The sequence below is a fragment of the Rutilus rutilus genome, assembly GCF_951802725.1.
Source record: "Rutilus rutilus genome assembly, chromosome: 10".
NCBI classification, from domain to species: domain Eukaryota; kingdom Metazoa; phylum Chordata; class Actinopteri; order Cypriniformes; family Leuciscidae; genus Rutilus; species Rutilus rutilus.
The window spans coordinates 41040777-41054507 of NC_140215.1; the positions used below are offsets into that span (position 1 = coordinate 41040777).

The 13731-nt window shown below is 41.3% G+C and overlaps 1 protein-coding gene across 1 annotated transcript; it reads left to right on the forward strand.

Annotated features, from left to right (window-relative positions):
• Window positions 1–1708: 1708 nt before the first annotated feature.
• LOC311298311 (tripartite motif-containing protein 16-like) lies at window positions 1709–10585 on the forward strand. Its single transcript, XM_084421122.1, has 6 exons — window positions 1709–2378; window positions 3483–3578; window positions 3666–3899; window positions 8967–9126; window positions 9277–9324; window positions 9564–10585. The coding sequence occupies exons 1-6, from the start codon at window positions 1800–1802 to the stop codon at window positions 10172–10174; spliced, it is 1728 nt and encodes a 575-aa protein (XP_084277248.1). The 5' UTR covers window positions 1709–1799; the 3' UTR covers window positions 10175–10585.
• The last annotated feature ends 3146 nt before the right edge of the window (window positions 10586–13731 follow it).

Genomic DNA, 13731 nt, shown 5'->3' on the forward strand with positions numbered 1-13731 from the left:
TTTTATTATTTGGGGTTAACTACAATTTTCTATAAATAACAGGAACCGGGCTGGTTCAGCTGGAGATCATCTTCGGCCGCATAGCATTCACCCACTGGCTGCTGTTTTGCCTGGGCTGCTGTTTGCCTTAAAGTGCATGTTCTGAATATTGTACCAGCAACGTTAACAGATTGCTGCACGCTCGTCCTGCCTTTACGGCCACTGGGCAACTACGACCATACGGTCAAATGTGTGAGCCACCTGTTTTATGTGGGGCAGTGTTTTAAAATGTTTGAATGGCTCTTTACATTTATAATTTGATTGATTACGTTTTTTCTTCTTCGTTATTTTGTTTTCAATTTAGTTAAAAGTTGTATTTAAGTTTTGTTTGGTTTTCTCTACATTAGTGACTTTAGTTTTCTATCTAAATATTTGAGTTGCTTTGGTTAATTTAGTTAAAAGTTGTATTTGCATTTTGCTTGATTCTTTCTTATTACTGAGTTTAGTTTTTCTTTGGTTAAGTTCTCATTGTATTTCAATTATATTTAGTATTTTGTTTCTCTTGGTTTATTGACAAGTGTTTTTCTTTTTAAATTTATATTATTTTGTTTTGCACTGCCTTCCTGGAACCACTGGTGGTTCTGGCAGTTTATATTGTGCTTATATTGTGAAAAGTTTATTTCAGTTTGTTCTTTTTCATTCAAATATCATATGTTTTCTTTCTGTTGAGTGAATCCCTGTTAATTGTGTGTGTGTGTGTGTGTGTGTATCCCGTTTTGTCCCGTTTCAGTTGCTGAGAGCTGAAGGTGGTGGTGTTGGTGTCCTGGTGGTGGTGTCTCCTTCCTGTGTGCTGTGTTGTCTACCCCATTTTTTCTTTTTGCTGTATTTACCGCTGTGTGTTTGTGTGTGTTCACGGGTGACTCTCCCTGGGATTCTTTACTGCCCTCGTGACCTCCTTCTCCTCCACTGGTAAGCCTCAGCAGCAATTATAAGCCTTTTCCAAGGTATAAATGTGTTTTCAATTGTTTTAAAATTATTGAAATAAAAGTTGTTCCTTTTAAAATTGAACCTCGTCTCTGGCAGAATTGTATACGTACCTGTGTGTCCTTAATTGTATCAGTAACATTGCAATTAGGAAGTAAAATAATTCTCAGGAAAAATTCCCAGGGTGGCGTGGTCGGTGTTTTTGGGGCAGGTTCCACCTAGACTATAACCTCCTCTGTTTTGTCCGCTCTCGTGCCGCCACACATGCAACCCTGTTAGTATGAAGACAAGAGCCTGGATTCTGAGGAAAAGGTGAGTGATTTTTTGCTAAACATCCTGGTGTTTTGATCCACATTTCTAAGTCGGAATTTAAACTCTCACCTTTTGTTTTAATAGCTGTTCCTGCCATGCAAACCTTTCGAACAAACATTCTTCAAAAGAGTGTGTCATACGTAGCAACGAGGTCAGCCCTGCCTCCTCACTAAGATGAAAGTTTTTGTCTTTTCCTTGCTCAGAGTTGCTCTCAGATCGATCCTGAATCGCTCTTCAGCTAAGACTCCTATGTAGAAGTTATTAAGCTAAATTAGAAGTTTTCTGAGAGGATTCTTAGAAGCTTTAAGAATACTGGCCCAGGTGTGTGGGAGTACGGTTGAAACTGAACTCTACAGGAATAAGGCTGTCCAGGACCAGGAATGAGGAACCTGCTTTACAGACTTGCTGATAAACCTGTTTTGCACACGTCACTGAAACACAGAACCAGGAATCACATGAGTTCAGGGAAGGAGAAACTGAAGTGTAGTTGAGCTGTTGTGTGTTTGTGTGTCTCATGCAGTAAAATGGCAGAAGCCAGAATTTCAGTGGATCAGGATGAGTTCCTGTGTCCAGTGTGTCTGGATCTCCTGAAGGATCCAGTGACCACTTCCTGTGGACACAGTTACTGTAAGATCTGTATTACAGGCTGCTGGGATCAGGAGGATCAGATGAGAGTCTACAGCTGCCCTCAGTGCAGACAGACCTTCAGTCCAAGACCTGCTTTAGCTAAAAACACCATACTGGCTGAACTGGTGGAGAAACTGAAGAAGACTAAACTTCCTGCTGACTGTTACGCTGGAGCTGGAGATGTGCAGTGTGACGTCTGTACTGGAAGAAAACACAAAGCCGTCAAGTCCTGTCTGGTGTGTCTGGAGTCTTACTGTCAAACTCATTTTGACCGTCATGAGGATTTTCACTCCCGTAAGCCACATAAAGTGACGGATGCCACTGGACGACTGCAGGAGATGATCTGCCAAACACATGATAAACTCCTTGAGGTTTTCTGTCGCACTGACCAGAAGTTTATATGTGTGCTGTGTACGATGGACGATCATAAAAACCACGACACTGTATCAGCAGCAGCACAGAGGACAGAGAAACAGGTATGAAACTACACACTGATGAAATAATGTTGACACTATTTATATTGGCACCATATGATCAGGAAACATCATTCACACTGCAGACGTCACAGAAGTGAACAGCAGCTGTAAGTGGACTTTCACTGCTGAGCGTAATTGAGCTCCGCGTTTAACTTAACAAAAAATATAGTGAAAATACACTGTAAACATTGATCAACAAAAACTTTTGTAAAACAGGATTTAATAAAGCAACATAAAATAATGGAAAATAATTTGTTTAACAAAATATATCTCTGTCAAGAATAACGCAAGTTAAATGCAGCGACAGACACAGAGTTTCTGTTCAGTAAATCTCTTAACCAGTACTAAAAACCCGGACCACATTAGGCCGGTTTACGTTCTCTGCACTGGTTGCCTGTGCATTATCGATTTTAAAGTTTAAATCTTTAAACGGTTTGGCTGCTCCCTCCCTCTTGGATTTATTGACTGAACATCGTCCAGTTTTGTCTCTCCAGTCGTTTAACCAGAGATTGTTGTGTGTCGAAGCTGAAATGCAGGAGTGACTGGACCGCTTTCTCAGACTGAAGAATGCTCTGCCCTTCTGGACTCGATCTGCATCATCATTGTCTTTTTTTTTAATCTAAGTTAAAAACACATTTTCTTGAGTTGCCGTATAATCAATGAAGATGTTTATTGCATTGTGTTTTTATTAATTATATTGTATTGTTTTACTGTAATATTTTTACTGTGCAGCACATTGGTCAACCTAGGTTGTGCTTAATGGTGCTATATAAATAAAACTGACATTGTTCAATAAATCTGATTCAGTCCATTTGAACTATATAGAGCCGCAGTTATATAGAGTTATTAAGCAGAAACTCTGTCATTGAGAAGCTTTACATCTGAGTCAGTTTCACTTATATGATACTTATGCTTGCTGTGTTAATCAGGCCTTATGCTTCAGGTAAATTCATGTACAATGGTGGTAAAACTGATCAATCATCCCTTCAGGAGTTTGAACCTCCAGCCATTGGTTATTAATTCTACTTTTACTGGATTCAACTCTTCACATGATGATATAGTGACAGTATAAAGTGCCATCTGTGTTATTGGTTTGTGCTGCAGAAGCAGCTGAAGGAGACGCAGAGGTCGTTCCAGCAGAGGATCCAGCAGAGAGAGAAAGATCTTCAGCAGCTGAGAGAGGCTGTAGAGTCTCATAAGGTGAGTCTGGAGAAGAAGAGAAGTTTGAGAAGTCTCAGTCAGGACTCACTGAAGCTCACTGTGTGATTGTGATGTGTGTCCTAACAGCGCTCTGCACACACAGCAGTGGAGGACAGTGAGAGGATCTTCACTGAGCTCATCCGCTCCATTGAGAGAAGCCGCTCTGAGGCGACACAGCGGATCAGAGATCAGGAAAAGACTGCAGTGAGTCGAGCTGAAGAACGACTGGAGCGACTGGAGCAGGAGATCAATGATCTGAGGAGGAGAGACGCTGAGCTGGAGCAGCTTTCACACACACAGGATCACATACATTTCCTGCAGGTAACAGAGATCGAGAAGAACAGGATCATAGTGGACTTGAGCAAGAGACTTTCAGAGAAACATTTCATGAGAGCAGAATGAGCCGCTGACTGAAGTGTTGATCTGTGTGTTCGGTTATTATATAATCATCAGTCAGACTCTCATCTGATCATCTTCACTCACAGTTCAACTTTTTTACATCATTTTTCCTTCTGATTTCTTATATAATGGTGGAATCAGTGAACTTCATGGTAGCAATTTGAGTAATGTTCATCAAAGTTGCATCAGATGATCTTCAAACTTGACAGAATTGACAGTATTTTCATAATTGTTTGCCTTTAACATGTTGATGGTGATTTGACCATGAAGACCCTAAACATGAAGTCTGTATATTAGCAATGCTTCAACATACTGAAACCACACAAAACCTGACCTTGGGATCGTGTCCTAAGAGTCCTTGTGGATTTCAGTGTCACTAACTGCTGAAAAGTTATAAATAATGTTCAATCTGCTCGTAGATTTTGAACTGTTTCTGAACATTTTGCCCCTTCCCAAAACTTACACTCTCAAAACTTAAACAGCAACGTTTCTAAGCATTGATATGGTACTTTTACAAATTATATGAATAAGTTGTTTCTTAACATTGAAATGATTCCCAACTGATGTACATTCATTCTTTTTTTCTGTTCTCATATTGGTTGTAGGAACAACATTAGCGTTCGGTGGTTTAGGGTAGTTTGTTAGCAATGAAAGTTTCACAGGTTCCAGTTCACAGTATCCAAATCTAAACTCATTTATAGTAAATTGATTGTCCAGTTTATTTTCTATAGAGATTTCTAGTTGATCATTTCTCTCTCCTCATCACTCGCTGCCGATCACTAATAAAAAACCTCGCTCTGTATTCACTCACGTCCAAAAAATAAATGGACAACAAATAGAATAAAATAAGAAATGTTATATTACTTCCTTTAATACAACTGTATCGTTTCTTCACCTTCACTAGAACTTCTATTTCATCTAGCATTTAGCATCATCTGAGGCTCTTTTGTCCAGAGGCGAGAGACTCCAGCCAGTAGGAGGAGCTCGTTCCGCATGTCTTCAACCCGCCCATAGGGGGATCTCACGATAAAACGCCGTCTTTTCAGTTTCGAGTCGACTAGTAGCCTAGCTGTATCATTTCTCCCGATACTGCCCTCTGTAACCGGTAGGCATGGCTTGGGAGTGTCCTCGTAGGGCAGCGAAGCAAGTGCATTCTGGGAGTTGTTGTCTTTCATCCACATGAGCCAAAAATACATTTTCAGGCTTTTCTCAGTCTAGAAGGCACCAACTTCTAAAATAATTTCACATTTCTACTACATAAATGACCCTAATACAGAAACCTCCCCGTGGTGCAGCCTGGGAAACGCTGACTGGTACAATCTGATAGTTTCTATCCGATACTACTACCGCCAGTAGGCCAATATCTGTATACCAACCCGAGCAATCTAACAGATGAACGATGCCGAAGCGCAACAGATACTCGCCCCCCTCGGGGCCTGCACTGTCAATCGCCTCAATTAATATTGAAGGTTTCTCCAGACGCAAGGCAGACATACTAGCAACAACGGTCAGATGCTTCGACATAGTGTGCATGCAGGAAACCCATATCGGCCCTGCACAACACCGACCAGCCATCCCTGGAATGAAGCTGGTGGCTGAGATCCGACACAGACAGTATGGGTCAGCTGTATTCAGCAGACCAAACCTTGCGATCGAAGAGGTCTGCACCCACATCACCAAAGGGCAAATGGAAACCATCACAGTTGCCCTCCCGAATGTCTCTGTCACATCAGTGTATAAACCCCCCCATAGCCCGTTCCTCCACCCTGAACTGCCAGATAGATGCAAAAGGAAATACCACATTAGCATCGGGGACTTCAATGCTCATAGCACACTGTGGGGTTATGAAGTGAACAATCAAGATGGAGATGAAGTCGAAACCTGGCTTGAGTCGAAACACCTGACCCTGATCCATGACGCTAAACTGTCAAAATCTTTCCACAGCGCCAGATGGAAACGAGGATATAACCCAGATCTTGTTTGCGTGAGCAGTGAACTAACATCGAGAGTTGTGAAAGCTGTCTTGGATCCTATCCCCCACACGCAACACCGGCCAATCACCATAACCATCAAATCTGTCCTCCAAGCAACTACCGTCCCCTTCCGCAGAAGGTTTAATCTGCGGAGGGCAGACTGGTTGCCGTTCCAACAGGAGATTGAAAACTCCATCTCCAGCATTCCATCACACCCCAACAACTACAACATGTTCACAGACTTGTTGAAAAGGTCAGCCAGGCGACATATACCAAGAGGATGCCAGACCGAGTACATCTCCGGACTGTCAGAAACATCTAATGAGCTATTGAAAGCCTACCACGAGGCATATCATGAGGACCCCTTCTCCCCCACCGTCACAGAACTCGGAGAGACCCTGCTAAACAAAGTTGGGGAAGATCGAAGGCTAGCCTGGAAGGAGCTGTTAGAAAATACCAACATGACCAACAACAGCAGGAAGGCATGGGCCACAATCCGCCGCCTCGGCGAAGACCATACCACACCACCCACGCTCTCAACAGTCACAGCAAACGCAGTTGCAGCACAGCTGGTGGCAAACGGTCGCAGCCAAAACCGGCGCAGACCCACAGGAGAATACCGCCGGACAGCGGTACCGGACCACCCACAACCAGCCAGAGCACTTACCAAGCCATTCGATCCACAAGAACTGGAAGCTGCAATGAACATGCTGAAACCTGGGAAAGCAGCAGGAACCGACGACGTACTGACGGAAATGATACAGCACCTGGGACCTAAAGCAAAGACCTGGCTCCTAGAAATGTTGAACTCATGCATGGCAGAGAAAATAATCCCTCCGGCATGGAGAAAGGCCAAGATAGTCGCAATTCTCAAACCTGGAAAGGACCCATCATCCCCAAAGAGCTACAGACCAATTTCACTCCTCTGCATCACCTACAAGATCTATGAGAGGCTATTACTCCAACGCCTTATGCCAGTTATAGACTCCAAGCTTACTAAAGATCAAGCTGGTTTCCGTCCTGGTCGCTCCTGTGCTGGGCAGCTATTGAACCTCACCCAACATATTGAGGATGGTTTTGAGTGTAAACTCATCACTGGAGCAGCTTTCATAGATCTTACTGCTGCCTACGATACAGTCCAGCACCGCACCATGATTAGGAAACTTTTTGACATGACTGGTGACCTCGACCTGTGCCAAATCATCAAAAGCCTCCTCAACAACAGGCGCTTCTTTGTCCAATTAAATGACAAGAAGAGCAAATGGAAAGCCCAAAAGAACGACCTACCACAAGGCAGTGTACTGGCCCCACTCCTCTTCAACATCTACACTAATGACCAACCACTTCACTCACAATGCCGCCGCTTTATTTATGCGGATGATCTCTGCATCACCACCCAACAGGAGAACTTCCAGAAGATTGAGGCGGTCCTGGAAAATGCCCTTCAAGAGATGTCAACCTACTACAAAAACAACCACCTGAAACCGAACCCATCAAAAACTCAACTATGCAGCTTCCATCTCAAAAATCGAGATGCGAAAAAAGAACTGAGCATCCCATGGGATGGCCACAAACTCTTCAACCACCCTCACCCTGTGTACCTGGGAGTCACACTCGACAGGACACTCTCTTTCAAAACTCACCTCCAGAATACCAAAGCCAAGATCAACACTCGCAACAACATTCTGCGCAAACTGGTAAACTCAAAATGGGGTGCCGATCCATCAACCATCCGTGCAACTGCCCTAGCCCTGTGCTTCTCCACAGCCGAATACGCGTGCTCAAGCTGGAGCCGCTCCCACCATACCAAACTGATTGACATAGCCCTCAACGACACCTGCCGCATTATCACGGGATGTATAAAGACAACGCCAGTCCCGTGCCTCTATGCTCTAGCTGGCATTGCCCCCCCCTACATCAGACGATCCATCATTGCCCAAGACGAGCGGAGAACACAGGAGTTTGACACCAGGCACCCCCTGCACGGACACATTGCACCCCCACCTCGTTTGAAATCGAGAGCCAGTTTCCTGCTGACAGTCCCACTTCTCCAGACAACCAAAAAAATAGCGAGGACCAACATTTGGAAAGATGACTGGAACCAGCTAACTACACGAGCCCAGGATTGGATGGAGAGAGGAATCACCCCGACTGAATGTCTCGCCAGCGGGCACGACCTCCCATGGCTAACCTGGAAGACCCTCAACAGACTACGAGTGGAACAGGGGAGGTGCAAAGCACTTATGAAAACATGGAACCACCAGACAGATGACACATGTAGCTGTGGAGCAGTTCAGACAATGTCTCATCTACTGGAGTGTGAAAACGCCCCCCAGTGCAGCCCCCAGGACCTGGCTGAACCGACCCCATCAGCTGTGACCTGCGCCAGATATTGGCAGAACGACATCTGAAATTGCAACGGACTCGAAGAAGAATGACCCAATTTAAATACACATTCATCTTCCCAGTGGTAAAATATCCCTTTAAAGTGCTTTATTAAAAGTTAAATTACCCCAAATGATTGATGCATTTGATCAGGATAATGACATGATTATTTATAATATTTAATGTGAGAGAGATGTTGTATATCACTGACCTCTAGATTTTATTCACACGTGAATTAATCACTTTTATTGTTTCCTGAACAATTTTTTTTTCTTTTCTTATTTGCTTTATTTCACTGTTGCTTTCATTCATTTTTTAAATATATAATTTCAAAACACACTAAACATTTGGATTTATAATCGCAGAACTTCTAATAAAAATGATGTATTTCTCAAGCTAATATTGAGCTTAAATTGATTTCCTAGGAAGTTCACATATAGTGTAAATGGCAAACGCTAGAACTTGTGTCTCTAATGTCACATAATGACTATGAGAAGAATGAAGCTGATGCTGTGAAAGTGCTGGATTGAGGAGAGTTACTAAAGATCAACAAGAGCCGCACAAATCTGACAGTAGAGCAGATTATTGATGAAGTGTGGAGGTGATGAGCTTTGATTTCTGTTCTCTCTAGAGTTTCCAGTCTCTCTCAGCTCCTCCTGAATCTACAGACGTAAATGACAATCTCTTCAGTTCTCTCTCCTCTTTTGATGGCGTGAGAGAATCTGTCCGTCAGCTGAGAGACAAACTGGAGGATTTCTGCAAAGAGGAGCTGAAGAAGATCTCTGACAGAGGTAAAGTCCTGGAGATTCTGCTCTCAGAAATGATCCTCCATCATCTCAGATCATGTAGAAGATCATATTAGAAAAGTCTTAGGAACGGATGCAGGGATCATTTTCTCTTGACATGATAATCACACTCTTCATGTCTGTTGATTTCCACAGTCACTTTCTCCAACATTGTTCCCAGGACCAGGAACGACTTCCTACAATGTAAGTCACTGAGAAAACAAGCAGAAAAACTCACTGAGTGTGTTCATGTTCTTCCTGGAGAAGTGAAAGAAAACATGACAGAAGTGTTTTAGAGTTGATCATGTAAATGATGATTTGCTCAGGATATCTGGTAAACTGCACTGAGACACTGATGATATATTGAACATGAAGAGTTCAGATACATTAAAAGATCAGACAGATTCATAATTCCTGATTCTGATGTGTTTTATCTCCATCAGATTCCCATCATCTCACTCTGGATCTGAACACAGTGAATAAACACCTCCGTCTGTCTGAGAGGAACAGAGTGATTACTGGCACTTCACTACTAGAGCTTCAGTCGTATCTTGATCATCCAGACAGATTTGATAGATATATACCTCAGGTGTTGTGTAGAGAGAGTGTGTGTGGACGCTGTTACTGGGAGATTGAGTGGAGTGGTGAATGTGTGTTTATTTCAGTGTCATATAAGAGCATCAGCAGGAAGGGACGGGGTAATGAGTGTGTGTTTGGATATAATGATCAGTCCTGGAGTTTGTTCTGCTCTTCTGACAGTTACTCATTCAGACACAATAACATACAGACTGAACTCCCTGTAAAGCCCATCAGCAGTAGAACAGGAGTGTGTGTGGATCACAGTAGAAGAGGAGTGTGTGTGGATCACAGTAGAACAGGAGTGTGTGTGGATCACAGTAGAATAGGAGTGTATGTGGATCACAGTGCAGGAACTCTGTCCTTCTACAGCGTCTCTGACACGATGAGCCTCATCCACACAGTCCAGACCACATTCACTCAACCGCTCTATCCTGGGTTTAGGGTTAGTTATCGATCATCAGTGAAACTGTGTTGATGAATCAGGATATATTGTAGAGATTCTACCCATAATGCTTTGAGCTGCATGATAAATCAAGTCTCTTACTTTCTCTTTATTACATTAATAACATGTTCAGATTATGGTTAAGCGGTGATCTTGAAGCTGATAAAATATTCCCCGCTAAACTCAATAACAATATTGTTTTGTCTTATTATCTCTTATGTGTGCCTTGTGTAAATATGTATATGGATGTATATGCGCATATGTACATATGAGAGAATGTGTATTTCTTTGCCTTTTTGCTCATTCAAGAAAAGTTTAATAAAAGGAAACTCCCTGTTTCCACACATCAATTTCACTTCAGAATGAAAGTACAATGATAGTAGAAATCACTCACACAATGTCAGGACTGTCTGATTCCAAAATAAAAGCCCTCCAAAAAGTCACATATAACCTGTTTTGTCTATAAATTCAGATAGGAAACTCTTTTCACACCGTTCTTAGTTGTGTAAATTTAAATATAGTTGATGTAAGAGCTATATTTCAAATTTCAAAATGTATTTTTGTAAAATGTATATTTTCATATTTTTATTACACAAATTTGGCATTAATAATTATTTTAGTTAATTATTCATTTACTGTTGAATATATTTATTTGATTTATATTTTGAGCAAGTTCAGTGACGTCTATTTTGTAGCGCATGTAAAAGAGTTTGACACACATGTAATAAGTGCAGACGTATAGAGGGAGAACACAAAGCTTTTGACCATTTATCATAATATATCCTAGAGCAGAGGTTCCCAAACTTTTTGCCTCGGGCCACCCCTATACATATGGGTCACATCTCGAGCCTGATGCTGGTAACACAACATTTGTATTCTGGGCTTTATGCTTGATACTGATAAACGTAGTTCATCTTCAACTCTCGTAAGTCGTGACCGTTGTAGCTTCACAGAGATAGGTCGAGGCAAAGGGAATCAGTTCATCCAAAGCGATTTCAGATAATCCCGGGTATTCCCCTGCAACTGACAGCCAGAATTCATCCAACGGTGTTGAGACAGGCTGTGTAACAATATTAGCTCAAAGGGGAAATATTAATAATAATCCATTTTACCAATTATGATTAACTATTAATATTTGGGTCAGTTAATTAGATTAACTTTGAGGTAAGCTAAATTAATATTACAATCAATTAATCAGTTCCAACGAACTCTTTGATTATTCATTTATTCTAAGAAAAGTGTATCTTTCATGGTCACTGAAAGATAATTATCTCTTAGCTTGTACAACACTTAGAGCATGTGACAAGATCAAGATCGTAAAAGGGACTTTGTATGCAAGCAGAGAATCAGAAACCAAATCCATATTGTGCACAAGTTTTATTAACTAACTCAGAAACATAACTAACACTAAACAAACATACATACATTCATACATACATACATACATACATGCATAGGTAAAGGGGGTGAGTGATGTGGAACCGGAAGCAGGAAATGGAATTATGGAAAAGATCTATTTAACTAAGAAAAGAACCATCAGCTTATTTCAGAGCACCTCGTTAAATTGATACTTGCATGGTTGGTCAGTGGATACAATTCTTGAAGTGGTTGAAAATTGAGTTCGTTGATGGGTCCGTGAGTGTCAAAAGTCACTGTACAAGTTGCAGTCGTTTTCTTCTCTGCTGGGTGGAGAAAATTTGATGACTTGCATGGTGGTTTCGAGCACATGGCTGTTGTGAGTCGAAGCTTGCAGCTCGGCATCCTGAAGTGCAGAGAAGGCCAAGAGTTGATCGTCGCCCGTTCAGTGATGGTAAGTTGCAGTTTCCTGGATTGAAGCTCCCTTTGGGAGTATGAAAGCATGGCAGACGGTGCTCCGGCCTGCTGCCTTATCTGACAGTGGGACCTGTTTAAGCTGACTCGCTATTTTTTCATTATCCATAGCTTGACACATGGCTATTGCTGCAGGGCGAATGAGCGTCTCGCCAATTGTGTGTGGCTTCTTAGATTTTGCAATGAGGTATGAAACTTCATAAGATGCAGCCTGGAGTTTGCTAGTTGTTGTAGTCTGTGTAGTCAATACTTGCTTTTGACCACGCAAATATAGCTCTTTGCGACGGAAAAAATCGATTGTTTTATCAATGTGTGTTTGGTGTGTAAATGTCTCTTCATTTTCCCCGGCATCAAACTGTCATTTGCTAGTACCTCCGTACACATTACACATTGTGGACGTGCATCCCCATCAACCAGGAGACACGTAAATCCATACCGAATGTACTCGTCTTGATATCTCCTTCGCTTTGCTGAATTTAAGTGGGCCTGCGAATGCTTGCGTTTCCCTCGCACTTTCACTGGCACCACTGTATCCCCCGCCAGGCTATGCACAGTTCTCACGGGTCTTTCGATCTGCCTTGGATCTGCCTCCACAGGTTCTGCCTCCTCTAGCCTCGATGTGTCATTGTTAGATTTCGGTTCATCTGTGTTTGCTCCAGTTATTTTAGGCGTAGACAGTGTTCGAATTGTGTCAAAGCTCTTGGGGGGTCCCCACAAAATAAAATAAAAACGTAATAATATACATATTTTCATTTATTTATTTCATATAATACTATAATTTCATTTACTTAACTTTTAGTGTTTCAGAACATGTTTTTGCAGTTGAGCATTAACTCTGTGCATAATTGATGAACAAAGACTTTTCTCCACCCAAAATCTATGTAATAATCCGGGTTTTTCCTGGGTGCTAAAATCCCGCTAAAATTTTGTACATTTTAAAGATAAATTCATTAATCTGGTGCACTTTGAGTCCCCCGAATCTGCTGTTAAAAATAAATAATCCACCCGCCAACCTCCCGAACCTATGATATTCTCTGATTTAGATATCTGCATCTGATCATCACATTTCAATTATTCAAATTCTCAGTGTTAAGCATGATAATATGATGAAATATCACACTGTAGGCTGATTTAACCCATTCAGACCTGAATTATGTTTCAAGTTTCTGAAAAATATAAAAGTACATTTTCCCAGCTCATGAGGCTTCTATAAATGAGACCAAATAAAAAAAATGTTTTGCTTTAATTGTAATTTTTTTTGTCCATTTCAATGGACGTCAGGTCAAAACAGGTGTACTTCACAAAAATGTACCAACATAAAATTAAATAATAAACATAAAAATTGTTGGTATATACTTAAAGCTTTTTCTCAAGGTCAAAAACCTTTCAACAATATACCATTTCAACTTTAAATTTGGGGGTTTTGTTTTACAGATTGCACATTGTTTGTAACAAACTAAATATCTTAGAATCAATCAATATGGTCATGTTAGAGTAATTTTCTTTATATCTTTTTTTTTTTAATCAAAAACTTGAACATTACAATTTGTTTATTCATAACAAAATAAACCTAGGAATCAATCAACGCATTCACGTTAGAGTAATTTCCTGTGTGCATCTTTGAAACAATTTCTCTGTAAATTATTTTCTTGTATTTCTACAGTACATTACTGGCAGCACGGTTGCCAGCAAGTTGCTGTATTTCGATTTCCAGTAACTGTACTGTAATTCACTTTACAGTACACAAGATCAGTACTGTA